This window comes from Leptonychotes weddellii, chromosome 5 (assembly GCF_054177405.1).
Source record: "Leptonychotes weddellii isolate Sample4059 chromosome 5, ASM5417740v2, whole genome shotgun sequence".
NCBI classification, from domain to species: domain Eukaryota; kingdom Metazoa; phylum Chordata; class Mammalia; order Carnivora; family Phocidae; genus Leptonychotes; species Leptonychotes weddellii.
This window is the reverse complement of record NC_138373.1, coordinates 77978832-77997072: the sequence shown is the minus strand read 5'-3', so window position 1 is coordinate 77997072 and position 18241 is coordinate 77978832. Positions and strand designations below refer to the sequence as shown.

General features: G+C 44.3%; 2 protein-coding genes across 2 annotated transcripts; one reads left to right on the top strand and one right to left on the bottom strand.

Annotated features, from left to right (window-relative positions):
* Positions 1-10808: 10808 nt before the first annotated feature.
* H2AJ (H2A.J histone) lies at positions 10809-11489 on the bottom strand. Its single transcript, XM_006733765.3, has one exon. The coding sequence runs from the start codon at positions 11367-11369 to the stop codon at positions 10980-10982; it is 390 nt and encodes a 129-aa protein (XP_006733828.1). The 5' UTR covers positions 11370-11489; the 3' UTR covers positions 10809-10979.
* A 2909-nt stretch (positions 11490-14398) lies between these two features.
* On the top strand, positions 14399-15354 carry H4C16 (H4 histone 16). Its single transcript, XM_006733766.3, has one exon. It carries the CDS (start codon positions 14668-14670, stop codon positions 14977-14979), a length of 312 nt encoding a protein of 103 aa, XP_006733829.1. The 5' UTR covers positions 14399-14667; the 3' UTR covers positions 14980-15354.
* The last annotated feature ends 2887 nt before the right edge of the window (positions 15355-18241 follow it).

The following is an 18241-nucleotide window of genomic DNA, read 5'->3' as shown; positions in this document are numbered from 1 at the left end:
TTTTCTGGGAGTTGATAAAGGTTGCCATGTTTAGGGACTTACTGCAAAACAAAACCCAAAACAAAAAACTCCATACCTTCGAATAATATTTGTCGGCTTTTTCGAGTGATAAGAGAATCAAAATGCAGGCAAATACAAGTCCAGCTTCTCCTATGACCATTCTTACTGCTGAGTAACCCAGATCTCAGGAGGAGCGATTTTAAAATCCGTATTTATACTCTGAGAGTTTATTCATAAAATACATGTTCATGAGAAAACTTACGGTGAACATAAAGAATGGCATGAAAATACATTTCTGAAAAAAATTAGGACAATTCATTTAAATAGATACTTTGTGTTTATTTGGGTTTTTATTTTGTTTTTTTATTTGTTTCCACTATTAGACAAGAACAGGGAGCAGCAAACTTTCCGTAAAGGGCCAGATGGTAAGTATTTGGGGCTTTGTGAGCCCTGTAGTCTCTGTCACAACGACTCAATGCTGCCTTTGTAGTGTGAACTCTGCACTGCAGACAGTCACACTCCCTGACCTCCAGGAAAGGACCACAGGAGATCAGCTCTGGGAGGTGGCCCTGTGCAGGGGTCTGGGCACTGCTGAAGGCCAGAGGCCTGGAGTGTGGTTTCCCTGGTGGGAGGCTGCAGGAAGGCAGTCCCCAGAGCGAGTCGGGGCTGCCGGGTCACAGACTGTGCATTCTGGACACATGGCTGGGGCAGACTGCCATCTGATGTCCTCACACCTCACGGCTTACCCACCACTACCACCGGCAGCCTGAGCCAACAAGAGCTGTCCCTTCCTCCTGCCAAGTCATTCCAGTGCCTTCTACTGAGAGACTAGCATGCTTACCAAAATGGAAAAAATGACTAAAGGAATTCTGCCTCTTTTCTCAGAGCAAGTACCGAAGGTTGAATGTGGGGCTCAGAGGCAAGAAATTCATAACTGGCTTATGTGTGTGTGAAGAAAATCCAATCTCCTGTCACAACCTACTTACAAAATTATTGGCACCAATTCCTCCGACAAAAACAAATGGAGTATTTCTCAAGTTCCTTCTGCCAGGTAACCGGTTAGGCACTGTTCGCTTATGTGTATGAGCTAATGATAAAAGGCTTTTTGGGCCGTCATTTTTGTTCTTCAAACATCTCAAGAGAACCCTGGTTGACTGGCAGTCTCCATGTCAGGAGTACACTAACTAGAACAAAGCTAAGTAGAAGGTAAGCAAAAGCTGCTCTGAGAGAAACTCGGACAGACAGTGGTACTCACTAAAATTTTCCAATGGTTCTTCTACAATTTCCATACTTCTTTGCACTTCAATTAAACATGGGGTTAGTTCTACTCAAGGGGCTGAAGCAAAGAAGAATGGGTGTGAGTTCCCTGTGTTTCTGCATCTGCTGCTGGAAGGGACAGGAGGTAGCTTGGTATGGCTGGTGAGTGGTATATATATGGAAAAATGGCAGAATAGGCTGGAATCTCTAAGTTTTATAGACTTAATTTAAGCTCTACTCTTGTGAAAGCTTCAGGATGGGATCTCATCTGCTCTGTTTGCTCTTGCTAGCCCTCTCTGTAGGTCAAGGGTTTTGTGACGGGGGGTGATCTTTGTCACGCCACGGAAGGCCCAGTTCCCCTCTTCCCCTATGGCAGTGGGTGCCTACCCACTTCGTGTTTGGATGGCTAAGAGGTCTGGCCCTCCAGAGCCCCTCTCTTTACATATTTCCACTCTGTTCTATGGCCCCAGGAGGCTGAATTGCAGCGATTGCATCAAGGGGCCTTTTCTGTCGTTTGGCTTTCACTTGGGCTGGCCAATGAGAAGCAGGATATTGGAGGAAGGGAGGAAAATGAGGTCATGGGAACCTGAATGGCTGTCTTAGATTAGACCCCCTTGATTCTTCCTGTCATGCAGGCCCCCTCCACACAACTTTATCCTACCAGGTCTGGTGAACACTCCCTCCTTTCATTCCATCAAGCCCAGGGGTGGTCATGGAGCCCAGCTGTCCCTAACCTCCTTCCCTGTGGTTTCCCTGCACACTACTCATATCATTGTAAATAATCCCATTATTACATTTCTCAAATCACTGTATCTGGGCATGCCATCTCTTTCTTGGCAGGATCCTAGCTGATTGAGCTCCTGATTTATTGAATAAATACAAGATTTATGGAATAAATAAATACTCTATGAAAGAGGGAGAAGTCACTGAACACAGATAACAAATGAGTTAACATCATAAAACTTCTCAGGAGCAGTTTGGCACATGGTAAATATAATGCGCTTCCAGAATGACATTTGTGTTTCAGAATGAGGCCAGGGCTGTGATGCAGGGGGGTAGGCTGGCTGCAGGGTGAAAGACCAGAGCTGGGAGATGCGTGAGGAGACCACTCGGACTAGCACAGGAGGGTGGAGGAGAGGAGCTGAAGATCCAGTTCAGAGACAGAAAGCACAAGCCTGGGTCATCCGTGTGATACAGGGGATGAGGCAGCAAGAGAAATCAGAATGTAGTCCCTAGTATTTCTGCCTTATGTGCATTAATTTATTCAGTCCTTCCTTCAACCCGGTGAGGCAGCTACTGTCATTTCCTTCATTTTACGGATGTGTCCATGGAGGCACGGAGTGATTAAATAACTTGCGCAGAGTACACCATGAACGGAGCAGAAATTCAGACCTAGGGAGGGAGGAGTAGAACGAAGGGAACCGGGCTAGTGTGGAACAAGCTCAGGTTGAGGTCCCTGGGAGAAAACTTCATGGAAACCTGGAACAGGCAGAGGGAGTAGGCAGGTAGGGGATACAGATCACCAACACCGACCCAGAGATATGGCAACACAAAAGGGAAAGAGAAAAAGCCACGTAGAAAATATAGGGTAATGATCATAACAATCGCAGTAATTTACTGAGCCCTTACCATACACTCATCACCAACTGCTTCATTATAGGCGTAGATCTGATCATCCAATTTTATGCATGAAAAAATGGAGGCTTTGCAAGCTTATAAATAAATGTGTAGATTTTTATTGAGTTGAATGTTTTTTTTCTGACATGAGTTCAAATCAGAAAAACTTACCGATTTGTATTTGGGCTGGGCAATGGGGAGCAGGATATTGGAAGACGGGAGGAAAGTGAGGTCACGGTATTTACTTAATATATACACTTAAACATATAAAAATTATACATAAGTATATATAAATAAAATATAAACTTACATTTAAAACATCATTTACGATTAGCAGTACATGGATTATCATGTTAAAGAAACCAGAACATTCTTACCCTATACAAAGGCACACACAAAAAGAAATTCGAGATAAAGATTTCCTTGACGAACATGAAAACAAGGGGATGTCGCTCGAGGATTTGGATGTTTGAAGTACAGAAATGAAATACCCATAGATGGGCGCCTGGGTGGCTCAGTCGGTTGGGCGACTGCCTTCGGCTCAGGTCATGATCCTGGAGTCCCTGGATCGAGTCCCACATCGGGCTCCCTGCTCGGCGGGGAGTCTGCTTCTCCCTCTGCCCCTCCCCCCTCTCATGTGCTCTCTCTCATTCTCTCTCTCAAATAAATAAATAAAATCTTTAAAAAAAAAAAAAGAAATACCCATAGACGGTAGCTCTCTCTCTTTTGCATGGTGCTTGGGCACTGCCAACATTTGTCTTGCGATGTCCTTGTCTACTTCCACGGCTCCGCAGGCCCTCTTCTGGGTGTTCCATTTTTTCTTTAGCTATTGACAAAGAGGAAGGCAGCCCATGACAGCCTGTCACGGGCCTGGACTCTCAGCCAGGCCTTGGTGCTGCTAGGTGTCATGCTGTCCCGTGGAACATAAACAATGTCACAGCACAGCAACACCAGACAAGGCCATTCTGTGCCCGTGAAAAATCAAAAGAAAACCAAGACTACTCTGTAATCATGTTCTGAACCCAAAAAGCACAAATGGTATCCAAACCACAAAACTGCCCAAACAGCCCGTTGTGCATTAGCCAGATTCACCAATTACAGCTGTAGCCTCACTTCATTCTTTACACCTTATTATATGTATTAAGCTACCAAATCATAGACTTACCCCCACCCACAGCAGCCTGCAATCATAGGCAATGCCCCTAACACAAACCGAACAAAACCGAAAATCTAGAATAAATCTTTCCTAACATCCTCTTAGTGAGACACCCACATTGCCCCACAGTGTGTCTTCCATGCTGCAAAGAGCAAAACCCCGATTTGTTCAACTATGGGTGTATCCCTCGTGGTGTTTGCTGGAGGGCACAGACAAAAATATAGATTCAGCTGAAGCTCCCATTGCTTGGACCAGGACTCTCAACTCAGTAAGACTGCACACATCTGAGACCACTTGTGATTCTCTCTGGATAAGGTGCCACCTGCTCAGGGCTGGGGGGTAAGTTCATGCTGAACTGAGTCCCTATATTTTGTTGAAGCTTCAGTGTTGAGTTAATTTTGTTTCCCCTGGAAGAAGAGCTCCTGGAATTTTTTTTTTTTTTTTGATTGTCTGATCACATTAGTATTCTTTGATGAAATTGTTTTCAGTCTTCTATTCTCTGCTTGTTAGCTTGCTTGATATTTCGTGTTGTCCTAAGAGGCAAGGTCCATAGGGAGAGAGTGGACAGAAGTCTGACTAGTCTGTTTTTGAGCTAATCTCCCAAGGACTGAGGCATTCAGGGCTCTTCAGACCAGCGACCTTAGGGCAAATTTGGCTTTGGGTCGCCATTTCTCAATCAAAGAAAGAGTTCTGCCTCATTCTTGTCTTTGTGTCCCTGAGGACTGGTCCATTTAGTTGTCTGTCTGGACCTATGATTGGGGATGACCAGCCCCTGGCCAAGTTATGGGGATCAGAAATTACCCATTTTTATAAACCAGATGATTTTTCCTAGCCGTCACAATCTCAAACTGCACCTCTTCCAGGCCAACCACTTGCTTCCTTCACGTGTTCTCATTTTCACAGGAATTTGTACACCTCTCTCCCTAATAAACAATTTCACCAGGGGTGTTTTAGAGTTGCAGTTGCTACATGGGCTTTCAACACGAACAAGATAGTTCATTGAGAAGTACTTTAAAAGAGAAAGCAAATAAACCCTCATAAGCAGACTGGTTGGTCTGATTTGTCTTTAAAAAAATAGATAACTGAATACAGGGCTTATCCCTCCTTCACTTCCATAAATTAGAGTCAAGGAGTATTGGCTTTTTAACTTCATGGCTTGATAAAATTATCAAGGACCCATGTTACTATCCAAAAGTGCTGCCATTCTCTTTTCTGTATGTGTATGTTAAAATATGTTTTCAACACCTAAACTTTCTTTCCTCTCCTTATAGAGAAAACAAAATAAAGCTTTACAGTGGTGATTTCATATCTGCCTAAAGCCAGCTGGCTCCCTTTCTTCTTTTTTTTTTTGGCTTTTTTGTTTGTTTTTTTTCTGTTCCTCTTAGGTCCACTTCCCTCCCTTAGGAAACTAAACATTAGCTAATTAAAAAAAAAATTTGATTTGTTTGGGTCAAATTTCTCTTGTTTTAAACATTTGAAAATACCTACATTATACTAACTCAAAAAGATACATGCACCCCTATGTTCATTGCAGTATTATTTCCAATAGCTGAGATGTGAAAAAAATTTAAGTGTCCATCAATAGATGAATGAATAAAGAAAATGTGGTACACACACACACACACACACAACTATTATTCAGTCCTAAAAAAGAATGACATCTTACCATTTTTGACAACATGGGTGGACCTAGAGGGTACTATGATAAGTCATATGTCAGAGAAAGACAAATACTGTATGATCTCATGTATATATGGAACTAAAAAAAAACACACCAAGTTCCTAGATACAGACCACAGATTGGTGGTAGGCAGAGCTAGGGGTTGCATTGGGAGGGTTGGGCAAAATGGGTAAAGAGAGTCAAAGGTACAGACTTCTAGTTATAAAATAATGAAGTCATGGGGATGTAATGTACAGTGTGGTGACTATCGTTAATAATACTGTATTGCATATTTGAAAGTGCTAAGAGAGTAAATCTCGAAAGTTCTCATCACAAGAAAAAAAATGGAACTATGAATGGTGATAGATGTTAACTAGACTTACCATGGTGATCATTTTGAAAAATACACAAATATTGAATCATTATGTTATATACCTGAAAATGTTATTTGTCAATTATACCTCAATAAAAATCACTATAACTTTCTACAGATAATACTTATAAGCAATATACCTTTCCTTAAGAAAATTAATTAATTAATTAATTAACTACATTGGTTTTCTGAGTTAAGTCACCACTGTTTTTATAACTTCTTTAAAATTAAAACTTACTTAAAATTAAAACTTCAATTAAAATTAAAACATGTAAAAAAACTATTCAACTGAATGGAATGATAATAAAGGACATATTTTTAAAGGGCTCTTTACCAACATTGTTCTCAGCTTTTTTAAAAAAAATGCTCTTGTTGTCACCATATAGACCCCAAGCTTCTGCATGTGCCACATGAAAATGCAAAGGGTAAAAAAGCATATCCATTCCAACTCCATTAGTAAGCTGAGCCAGCCTGTCAGCGTTTCCTGGATAGGAGAACGTAATAACGTTCAAAGAACATTTTCTAATTATACGGCAAAATACAAGCAAATTAGGGGGTGTCCAGGAGTGCAGGGATCCAAACCGTGAGAAATCTCCATCCTTTGACAGAGTCTCTCTCCTTGGGCCACGTCCTCCCTCCATGTCCTCAGTGGCTCCCATTCCTCTGTCAGTCCATCAGATCTCATGGATCCCCACATCCCCTGTTCAGCTGGGCTGTTTTCTATACATCCACTTACACATCTATACATATATTCTGTGTATGTATATTCCCTCTGGATGCCGACTTTTAGTTATGACTCCCCAACGGCCTTATCCCCTAGAGTCTCTCACATCCAACTGCAGCCACTGTCCTTTGACTCCTGTGCCTTGGTGCATGCTGCCTCTCTGTCCAGAACACTCTAGCATGTTAGGCTAACTCGCACAACTAGACCTATCTCAGGTGCCATTCCCCACCAGGCTGAGTGATACAGGTGCTTCCATTCCCTATTACTGTAACACCCTGGGCATCTCCCTTTCTTTACATGTAGCCTGCTACACTGTAATCACCTTTTTGTTATAACCATTTTTCTGAACAGCTGGGTATCAATCATAGGTTTCACACATAATATATACTCAATAAATTGTTGAATCAAAAGGTTCCGTGTATGGGTGTATGTCAGCCATTAATTCCAAACTAGGTCATCTTTAGGGAGGGGGGAAATGCAAATTAAGGTTTTAACCTGAACGGTTAACAAGCTTTAACCATTTATTACTCTCTTTCCTGTTACAGATTGGTTGTGGATGTCCTGTAATTAGTAAAACAGCCATTAAACTTGTTTTTATGGTTTGCTATCAGAAAAGTCACAGGACTGCTAGAATGCCATGTTCTTCTATCTTAGTAGGTCCCAGAATTGTTGCAACCCACTCTAAATCCAGTTGCACATAAAAATAATTACTATTCGCTGAACATGTTTCTACATGGGGAACTCTAGTGCCCTCGTTCACATTAACTCAATGAATCCTCTGCAAAATCCACTGATGTAAACTCTACTATTATGCCCACTTAATAAATAAAACTGAGGTTTAAGGAAATTGAGTAACATTTCCAAAATCATCTAACTAGTAAGGAGCAGAGTGGCTTTGAGCTTGAGTGTTGTTCCAGAGAGCTGGAGTCCTTAGACACCATGGGATATGACATTCCAGGGGCATTCGTGAAGAGTTTGCATATCGTAGGCCAGGCATCACCAATTATAGGGCCAGACTAAACCTTTCGGTTCCAGGCAGACAAAACTAAACAGACCAGTTCTCAGAGACACGAAGACGAGACTGGCCCCACAGGAAAAACAAAGCACAAATCCTGCCCAAGTCACAGCCTGCCACACGAATGGCTTATCTTGGCAGGAAAGAGTATGTGTGTCTATAAATACAACTATGGGTTATAAACGTATTAAAAAAAAATCAGAATTCAGGTCCCACCCAGTTCTGTCCTAACTCTTCTTTGTGGTCTTGTGCTTGAAGAAATATTGTCCTTTTAAATTAACAATCATATCTTGGCAAGAACTATTTGTTCAAGGATCACAGGCTGAATTGATTTTGCAGGAGGTATGCATCTTTAACTGCCAATAAATTATTCAGGTTTTTAAAAAAACCCTCAAAAACAGAAATGGTGAAAGACCGGTGGAAACTTGTGGCAGGGGGAGGATTTGAGAGGAAACAGAATCCCTGGGGCAGTGGAGGTGGTGTGGGTAAGGGGGCAGTCATTGTACTTTCTATCATGTCTGTCTTGCTCCTCGGGTAACAGGCTTAGACAGACAACTCTGAATCTTCAGAGAGAAAGGAAAAATGCCTTTTTCTTATAAATGTCTTAGTGATCCTTGTTCTTATTTTGTTACTATTTTAGTAATAATCTTTCAGGTGCCTCAAATCTTTTAGGAAACTAAGACTTAAATGTCAAAACTAGCATTGGATATCTACATATTATATATATACACACATTTTTTTCTCCACTGTGCACCATGTCCCCAGAGTGATAATACGGAGAACTGTCTTAATGATTGAGCATTAAAAACAAAACAAGGGACGCCTGGGTGGCTCAGTCGGTTAAGCGTCTGCCTTCGGCTCAGGTCATGATCCCAGGGTCCTGGGATTGAGTCCCCGCATGGGGCTCCCTGCTCCACGGAGAGCCTGCTTCTCCCTCTGCCTCTGTCTCTCTCTCTGTCTCTCGTGAATAAATAAATTAAATAATCTTTAAAAATAAAAATAAAAAATAAAAACAAAACAAAATCCTATTAATTACAGTGACCTATACCTTAACCTATAAGAGTAAGCCCATATCTTGTAGGAAATGGAGCTTCTTTTAATTTATTCAGCACCTAATATATGCCTAATGTGTATATAAATGAAAAGTCTCAGTCCTCAAAATTGGCACTAGGACTGTTTAACATATGAAGAAGCCTTCCGTATGGAAGGTGGGAGTGCAGTAAAGAGCTGTGGACATCTTGGCACCTGCTGCCCATGGTAGCCTTGGGGTCTATTCTCCTCAGGAATTTGGGGGCAATAATCTGCCTCCTAACAGAGGTACTACGTGTAGCCTGATCTTTGTACACCTCAAAAAGATGACCACGTGGGAGAAGTAATCCCAGCATTCACTGCATAAGCAGCAGGGAGACACAAGTTTGATGGAAGCTGAAGGTGAATCCTTTTTCCGATATTAACTTATTTGTTCATTGTTCTGTCATCAGGTACCAAGAAAAAGAAGTGAGCTCCAAGAGAGTGGAAATCTAGTTGGCCTTATTCACAGCTGTACTCCCATCATCTGGTATTGAGCATGGCATACTGAAGAGCTCAATAAATACTGGGGAAGAAATAAAGAAAGTCCGCGTGGGAAAATGGGCCACCCATTACTAAGGATGAAGAAATACCATAATGTTTTTTCAGGAAGACTTCAACTCTGACTCATAGGAAAGATGACACCAAAGATGTGAAATCTGAACTGGGATCTGTGCTGTGGGCCCTGTGGGCCAGGATGAAGCTTGTAGAAAAGGGTGAAATGGAAGGGTCAATTAAGGACAGAATAAGATGGCTATTTAACTTTTATTTTTTTTTATTTTTTATTTTTTTTTAAGATTTTATTTATTTGAGAGAGAGAGAATGAGAGAGAGCAAGCACATGAGAGGGGGGAGGGTCAGAGGGAGAAGCAGACTCCCTGCCGAGCAGGGAGCCCGATGTGGGACTCGATCCAGGGACTCCAGGATCATGACCTGAGCCGAAGGCAGTCGCTTAACCAACTGAGCCACCCAGGCGCCCAAGATGGCTATTTAACTTTTAAATGTGGATTCCGGATCTGAAATGTGTAACTTCCGGCACTTAAGTAATTTATCCTTACATTTTCTCACATTTCATGTTTATGAAAGCAGTGCTGTACAATCAAGCAATGCTACCCCCACAGGACTGTTGGAATGAGGTCATTACTCCAGGCTAACGCGGGAATGAACATGAGACTTCAAGCAGATTATTTGTTGTTAGGAAGCAAAATCAAACTGATTACATTTCCAAAGGAGTATAATATGATGGCGACAAGACCATCATGAAAAAATCTCTTAAAAGCTCCTAAGCATAAGTAATGTATGACTAAAGACACTGCACTGTTATGCAACATGAGTGTCGGGGGGAACAAATTTACTTATGACTCATGCTTCTATATTACACATATTACTGGATGTTCCCTTCATTTTAAAGAAATGGGAACATAAATGTGTATATAGAAATATCTGATATCCAAAACATGAAAACACAACAGCTATTAGGCTACGAAAAATCTGGTGGGCACTGTGTCATCAGAACACTCTTCCAAGACGGAAAGTTACTCCCATACTTTTTGAAAAGTATGGCCAGAGAGCCACCTTCCTGCGCGACACCAGCTAGCCCCCACTGCGTCTTCAGAACTGGGTCCCCATGAACAGCCCAGACAAGACAGGAGTGAAGGCCCTGAGAATGACAGGTAAAAATAATCCCCCTGATGCCCCCGCACCCTAGTCTGCTTCTCTTTTGCATTAAGGCGAGTAGGGAGAGATCCCAATTCTGCCCACCTCCAGCCAGTGGGTCCTTCATGGTCTCCCTCGACCGCCCACAAAACACCTCGAGGGTACAGACCAAAGTAGTCCACAAAACGGCAGAAACCAACCCCCCAGTACCTGCTCCAGAGGTCTCCTGGCTGCCCCCCGGGTCATCCGGAAGGTCCCCGAGACTACATAGCTCTCTCGACCACACGATTTTCACCGACTTTATTGGCCCTGGACTCGGCGGGCCCCTCGCCACCCACCTCCCCACTAGATCGCGGCAGACTTCCATGACATCGAGTATATTGAAAAATACTGCGGGGTGGCTATGGAAAGAGCCTTTGCTGGGGAAGCCAGCTCCCCTGTGGTGGCGTCAGGGTCACTTGCTCTTCGCCTTCTGACTCTCCGTCTTCTTGGGCAACAGCACGGCCTGGATGTTGGGCAGGACGCCGCCCTGAGCAATGGTGACTTTCCCCAGCAGCTTGTTTAGCTCCTCGTCGTTGCGGATGGCGAGTTGCAGGTGGCGAGGGATTATCCTGGTCTTCTTGTTGTCACGAGCCGCGTTGCCAGCCAACTCCAGGATCTCTGCCGTCAGGTACTCCAACACCGCAGCCAGGTACACCGGCGCCCCAGCGCCTACTCGCTCCGCGTAGTTACCTTTGCGCAGCAGTCTGTGGACTCGGCCCACCGGGAACTGCAGGCCCGCGCGGGAAGACCGAGACTTGGCCTTGGCCCGCACTTTGCCGCCCTGCTTTCCGCGACCAGACATGTTTACCTCTCGCCTAAAACTCCTGCGAGAGGAAAAACACAGAGACACGGTTCTCAGTAGGTGAATGTAATTTACCAACACCGGAACTGCCTCTATCACTTTGCTGACACTAGGCAGCGCCTTCCCATTGGGCGCAGCAACATCTTCGGCTCTATTGACCAATGACAGGCAGGCTCCGCTCCCAACCAGAGCTCCTGGCAGAGGGACCGCCTTCTCCAGCTCTATCCAGTCAAAAGAGCAAACTCCTCGCCCTCATTTACATAGCCTCTCATATGAATACCCAGGACTGGACCGTTCCGCATTTGGGGCCTCCGTTGAATTTTTTGGCCCCTGAGATTTCAACGTCCAAGTTCGCTCCTGGGACAAGAACGTCTTAAGAATTAAGGAACCACGGTTAGAAACTGAAAAATCCGGAAGAGCTACCCGTACAAGTACAAAAACACTCAAGCAAGAAACGCCTCAAGCAATTGAGGTCGCAAGATGAGCCCTCCGGTGCTGCGTCCCACGGTGCTGTGCCCCCTAGGTGGATTTTCTCACGTTATATAGCATCCTTAGCCCCTTTAGCTGACTCCAGCCCCTTTGCGCTTGTGGGCAACAGTACCCCTCTAACTGCCGTTTCTTTAAACAAGCGCCTTGTCTCCTGCAAACCCAGATGCGCCTGCTGCTACCCAGCAGTGTGGGGAGCTGGCTCCAAAAGATGCCTCGCACTGAACTGGCCATCTGAACTTTCTTAACCAGACCAGGTGACACTGGACTCCCCGAGCAGTTCTGCCGTTCACAGGTTGCCAATCTTAGCTTCTAGGGACTGCGAAACTAGTGCTACACTAGACGTGAATGCTTTCTTCACAGACTGCAGAACAAGCTCGCTTAGCCAAAACTTAACATCTCCTGTCTTTTGAGATTATGAGCCTGAAAAGAGTCTCTGGATTCCAGGGAGAGGCTGCAAGATCAGTCTCTGAGGCACGGAGTCTTGGTCTTGGCTTACTCCTTAGTGGTCACCGCGCTGCCGATCATGTTCTCCATGGCGACTCTGAGCCCGGAGGTAAATAAGGTCGCGTAAGACATTGTGATGGCACTTGGCTGTCCCTTTTTCCAGCCCTCTACTGCCCATGCGATGCTCAGAGGTCATGAAAAGACTAAAGAAGAACGGAAGCAACTGTCCTTACCCAAATTGCAGAGCCATAGCATTTGGAACAAAGTAAGTTTTTTTTATTAGAAATTATTTTTTACTAATTCATTGATGTAATTTCAGTTACCTCAACATTTCCCATAATTATACAATTACTCTGCTATGTGTTGTAAACACATTAAAATAAGCGACATTTTATGGAGATTATAGTAACCATTTTAAAAGTAAAATTTACCATCCCACCATCCTAATAAAGATTTGATTTCTGAAATCATTTTCAGCGATTTCTGTACATGTCCTTATTGCCTAGAACACTGATTAACCTATATATAGTAGGAACTCAATAAATGTCTTTGGAGTTGAGAAGCAGCATATTGTCATGATTAAGTCAGTCATCCTGGAGCCAGACTGCCTTGGTTCAAATCCTGTCTCTACCACTTACCGGTTGACTTGGGTAAGCTCTGCGCCTATCCCAAAGTGTTATTTTGAAGATTAAATACATTAGTAAGCATCCAATAACTGCTAGATGAGTTAAATAAATGGACTTACAAGTTTCTGATGCAGTTATTAACATGTTCCTGATACGAATTTTGCAAATTTTGCTTAACTTTTTGCCTATATCAAGGGAAATTTTTGACAATTATTGTTATTATTTTGAACACTTTTTCCTTTTATTCTTGTAAGCAAGAATGATTTCTAACTTGAAAAATTTGTTCTAACCTCGATTTTTTAGTCTTAGTAAATATAATCAAAATATACCATTATAAGAATCCTGATCTCTTCCAGATCTGATAGACTTTCTTCTTCCCTGTGAGTCAAAGATGAAAATCATGTAGTACAATATGACTATTCAGGATTTTTTGCAGCCATACAAACAGTATTCTGAGGGATCTTTTATTTTAAGAGTCACTTATTTTAGAGAGAGAGTGGAGGAGCAGGGAGGGGGGTGGAGAGGGACAAGTGAGTGGAGGAGCAGGGAGGGAGGTGGAGAGGGACAAACGGACTCCCGGCTGGGGTGGTGGGGGGCACGCTGGGTCTCAATCTTATGACCCTGAGATCATGACCTACCTGAAATCAAGAGTGCCCCTTAACCCTTAACCCTTCTGAGCGACACAGGCGCCCCTCTGAGGGCTCTTTTAATTTATCTTTAACAATAAAAAGTACTGGGCGCCTGGGTGGCTCAGTTGGTTAAGCGACTGCCTTCGGCTCAGGTCATGATCCCGGAGTCCTGGGATCGAGTCCCGCATCAGGCTCCCTGCTCAACGAGGAGCCTGCTTCTCCCTCTGACCCTCCCCCCTCTCATGTACTCGCTCTCTCAAGTAAATAAATCTTTAAAATAAAAAAAAAGTACTTTCTGTGTTATGCAGATGGGTAAGGATGGGTAAGTTATAAGCATTCAGACACACATACAAATATTTACTACAAAGCTTTTCCTGGAAAAGCTTATCTTTCAAGACTTGGGACAGGGAGCACAATTTACTAAAATATTCCTTCCTCCAGATGTTAAATGCTTGACAAAGAGTTATGAATCATCCTCTAAATACCGCTACCTTTTATTGCAGTAAACCCTTTTGGGAAGACAAGAGTCCTGTATCCTAGAGCGGTGACGTTATTGAAAGTTTCATATTTGTTCAGGGATTCTCTTAAGAAAGGATTGAGAGCCTCCTGATGGGCGATCTGCAGTAGAAATCACTCTTTAAAGCTACCGTCGTGGCATCATTATTTTTAAGAACTTTGAATTTGTAAGTGGGAGATGTGAGAACCTCGGGTTTGTTAATGGACGCATTCCTTTTGAAAAATAATTGGAATTCGCGCGCGAGAGATGGGAGTCGGGGAGAGATGGGAAGGAGGGAGGGGAGGGAGGAAACGAGCGCCAAAAGGATCTGGTCTATTTTTATTTAAGCGTTGAGAAAAAGCAATATAAATTCCATTGACTCTTTCCTCAGTTTTATGGCAAAAATAAAAGTTTTCCCAAGAAATCAAACAACAAATACCAGTCTTGTTCTGCTTACGGCTCCTTCACTCATTATTAGAGGAAAGACAAAAATCACCTGGGGCCTAGAGCTCCGCCCACTTTCTTGAGGTTTTCAAACAGGTCCGCTACTAGGAAATATAAGCCCTGGTCTACGCTTCCACGACCATTAGCTGCTTGCTCTCTGGGTCGGAAGGATGTCTGGTCGCGGGAAAGGCGGTAAAGGGCTGGGGAAGGGAGGCGCCAAGCGCCACCGGAAGGTCCTCCGGGACAACATCCAGGGCATTACAAAGCCCGCCATCCGTCGGCTCGCCCGCCGAGGTGGTGTCAAGCGCATTTCTGGGCTCATCTATGAGGAGACCCGGGGAGTGCTGAAAGTCTTTCTGGAGAACGTGATCCGCGATGCGGTGACTTACACGGAGCACGCCAAGCGCAAGACGGTCACCGCCATGGACGTGGTGTACGCGCTGAAACGCCAGGGCCGCACCTTGTATGGCTTCGGCGGCTGAGCAGTCTCTGCGGCTTCTCTTCAAATCCCTAAAAGGCCCTTTTAAGGGCCCTCAGAACGTCAGGAAAAGAGCCAACACTTTCTATTTACTGTGTGAATGTGGGACCTAGGTGTGTCAGATGAAGCCCTGCCTTGTGCCGTGGAAGTTCCTACCCTGGCGGGTGGCTCCGGACTGCAGACGGCGGACTTGGGGCTTAGGAGGGGGAGGTATGGCCCGTAGGGCTCGCAATGGGGATCCAGCGCCGCTCCCCTGGGACGTAGTCTGGAGAGCGCGGTGCCAGGTAGGGACCTCGCTATAATGTGCACATGCAGACTGGGATCCTGTCTAGAATTTGGGTCCCACTTGGGGTAAGGAGGTATCCACGAATAAGTAGCGCATGGTTTTTAAGCAGCGGAGGTCTCTGTCCCTGAGCCTATATAGAGAAGCTTCTATGCAAATTAGGGTTAGCTGATGCTGCCTCCGATTGGATCGGAGGGTCGCGCGACAGAGGGGGCAGCTCCTCGCCGTAGACCCGCCCCCTCAGAACGCGGGAGTGGGATGGCGCGAAAGTGCCAAGTGCTGTCCTGGTGTGGCGCTCCGGAGTGCTGCCGAGTGAATATTTTATTTCTTTGCTGACGTTTGAGCAGGAGGTGACCAAGTTCAGACGCCGAAAGAAGGCGGCAAAGCGCGGGCGAAATCGAAGGCGGGACCTAGCTCGCGGCCGCTGCTCTACCGGGGACGCGCTGCACTGTTAGCGGCAAGGAGCGGGTGAGCGTCCCGGCCCGAGTACCCGGCGGCGGTGCTCGAACCCCTGACCACGCAGATGCAGGAGTTAGCCCGCAGTGCGGCCAGGGGCGCGGGACAGCATCCTGCTGCTGCTCGGGAGGCAGTGTCGTGTGACCCGGTCGCAGCCGGGAGATAAGCCCTAGCTTTCGAGTAAAGGCCCTTTTCTGAGCCGCCCGTGGGGTTGGCTGTAGGAGGGAGATGAGTGGAGGGCCGCGTTCTAATAAATTTGGCGCAAATGGCGTGGGAGATAGCTGTGTAGTCGCGGGTCCCCTTGCTCAATGATTCCGCTCTGCCGCCTGGAAACCCGGAGCAAGGGGCGGCCATTTGGGGCGCTTTACAGAGGCGGCTATAGGGGCCGAACACGGGGAGACCCACCGCGGGGTGGGCCGGCAGGGGCCGCTAGTGGGGCGAGGCGAGAACCGAGCTCAGTTTGGAACATTTCTAGTATTCCCTCAGCGGAGGCTGGCATTATACCGTTTATTGGGGGGGGTCAGGCACTTTGGAACACTGTGTGTTCCATTACTGCTTCTGATTCTCCAGCGAATCTATGAAGTATTTATTATTATTTTACAGATGAGGAAACTGATAATGGGGGCGTGTGTGTAAGAACTGGAGGCTGGATTTGATCCCAACTCTGTTGGATCCCGCACCCTTTGTCCTTAACTCTTATATGACACTGCTTCTGCCAAGGAGGCCTCTTGGCCGTATTTGCTGATATTTCACTTCTAAGTACTTTCCCCTATTCCATAAAGACTGAAGTGTGTTCGTTATTCTGGTATTAATTAAATGTCTAGGGCACTGAGACAGTCCCAGAAGCTCAGCTTTCTTTCATCCAAGTGAAAAAACAGTTACTTAAAAGAAGCAGCAAACTTAGCACACTTTTATGCCTCTGTTGGTTGAGTGTGAATGAGTGAATTTGAGTAGATGGATGGATGGATATTTTACCTATTAAATCTCCAATTTAACATGAATCAAATCATTAAGGGGGCACCTGGGTGGCTCAATGGGTTAAGCGTCTGCCTTCGGCTCGGGTTATGATCTGGGGGTCCTGGGATTGAGCCCCCCATCCAGCTCCTGGCTCAGCGGGGAGTCTGCTTCTCCCTTTCCCTCTGTCCCTCCTCCCCGCTCGCTCGCTTGTGTTCTTTCTGTCTCTCTCAAATAAATAAAATCTTTAAAAAAAATTGAGGATGAAGATTAAGACGCCAGTGGAGCATGGAAATAAGTATTTCTGTGGCAATTTAATATATCTATTCCTTAAGTATTTAACTTATTACGAATTGGTTTATTTATTTATTTATTTATTTATTTATTTATTTATTTATTTTTGGTGATGGCCTCAATTCTTCCTAGTTGCATAATACAATTTATATCCTCCCTTGTAACACAGCTATTTTTGTTTATGTTTTATGCTCCTTATAAAATATAACCAAATTATTTGAGCACAGGAAATCTTTATATTTGTCTGTGTAAGTCCCATGGTAGTAGTACCTAGTCCTAAAGTAATTATGTTTTCCAAACTTAAACTGGGTCACATGATTGATAACACAATAAAGTATCTGAAAGTGGAACTGAGATTTTCTGAAGTTGACTAATAAAATGCCTTACTACAAATGTTTGTTAAAGAAAGAACTTAAATCTTCTCTGTAATGCCTCTCTTTTAACAATGTGAACAGAATGTTTTTGGAATTAGCAAAGTCATCCTCTTCTGATTTTTGGACATTTAATGCCTCATTTGTTCCAACTACTGTTAACTTTTGAAGATTCAGAGATAAATAAGCACAGTCCCTGCTATCAAGAAGCTTCTGTTTTCAAAGTAGAGAGGGTGGAGAAAGTCATCTGCATCACTGTACACATGTGGTTTATTAGAGTGCTATGAATTAAGTGCTGTTGGTGTACAGGACAAATTTTGTCAGATTTGGGTTATCTTCAAAGATCAGATGGTATTTGTTCTGAGTTGAAGGTCCATTGGAGAACGGGAAAGCCAACCACGCTTAGGGAACAAACATCATGAACAAATGCCACAGTAGTTTCCAGACATGGTGTACTGGGGACCTCCTAATGTTGGGTATTTAATTTGTCCTGTGGTCCAAGAATAATGAAATGGACTAGGTCAACAGATGTATAAACTGAAACCAGGTCCAAACAAACCAATAGAAAAGTGGACAGAAGACAGTGGAGCAAAATGGCTAACAAGTACAGTAAGAAATATTCAGCTTGATTAGTCAGGGAACTGCAAACCAAGACCACAATGAAATATGATTTTGCACTCACTAGATTGGTGAAAACTTAAAAGTGACAATAGCAATGCTGCACAAAATGTCTTCTGTTGCTAGTAAGAATACACATTCAACTATTTCTGAAACAAAAAGCTTGTCATTATCTTGTAAACTTAAAGATAGATTCACAGGTATGCTGACCCAGCAGTTCCACTCCTGGGTGTTTACCTAAGGGAGATTATTGCACGCATATATCAGGACACATGTTCACTAAAGTTTAC

Coding starts and splice junctions, on each gene's coding strand:
- H2AJ (XM_006733765.3), bottom strand. CDS start 11,369: ATGTCTGGTCGCGGAAAGCAGGGCGGCAAAGTGCGGGCCAAGGCCAAG.
- H4C16 (XM_006733766.3), top strand. CDS start 14,668: ATGTCTGGTCGCGGGAAAGGCGGTAAAGGGCTGGGGAAGGGAGGCGCC.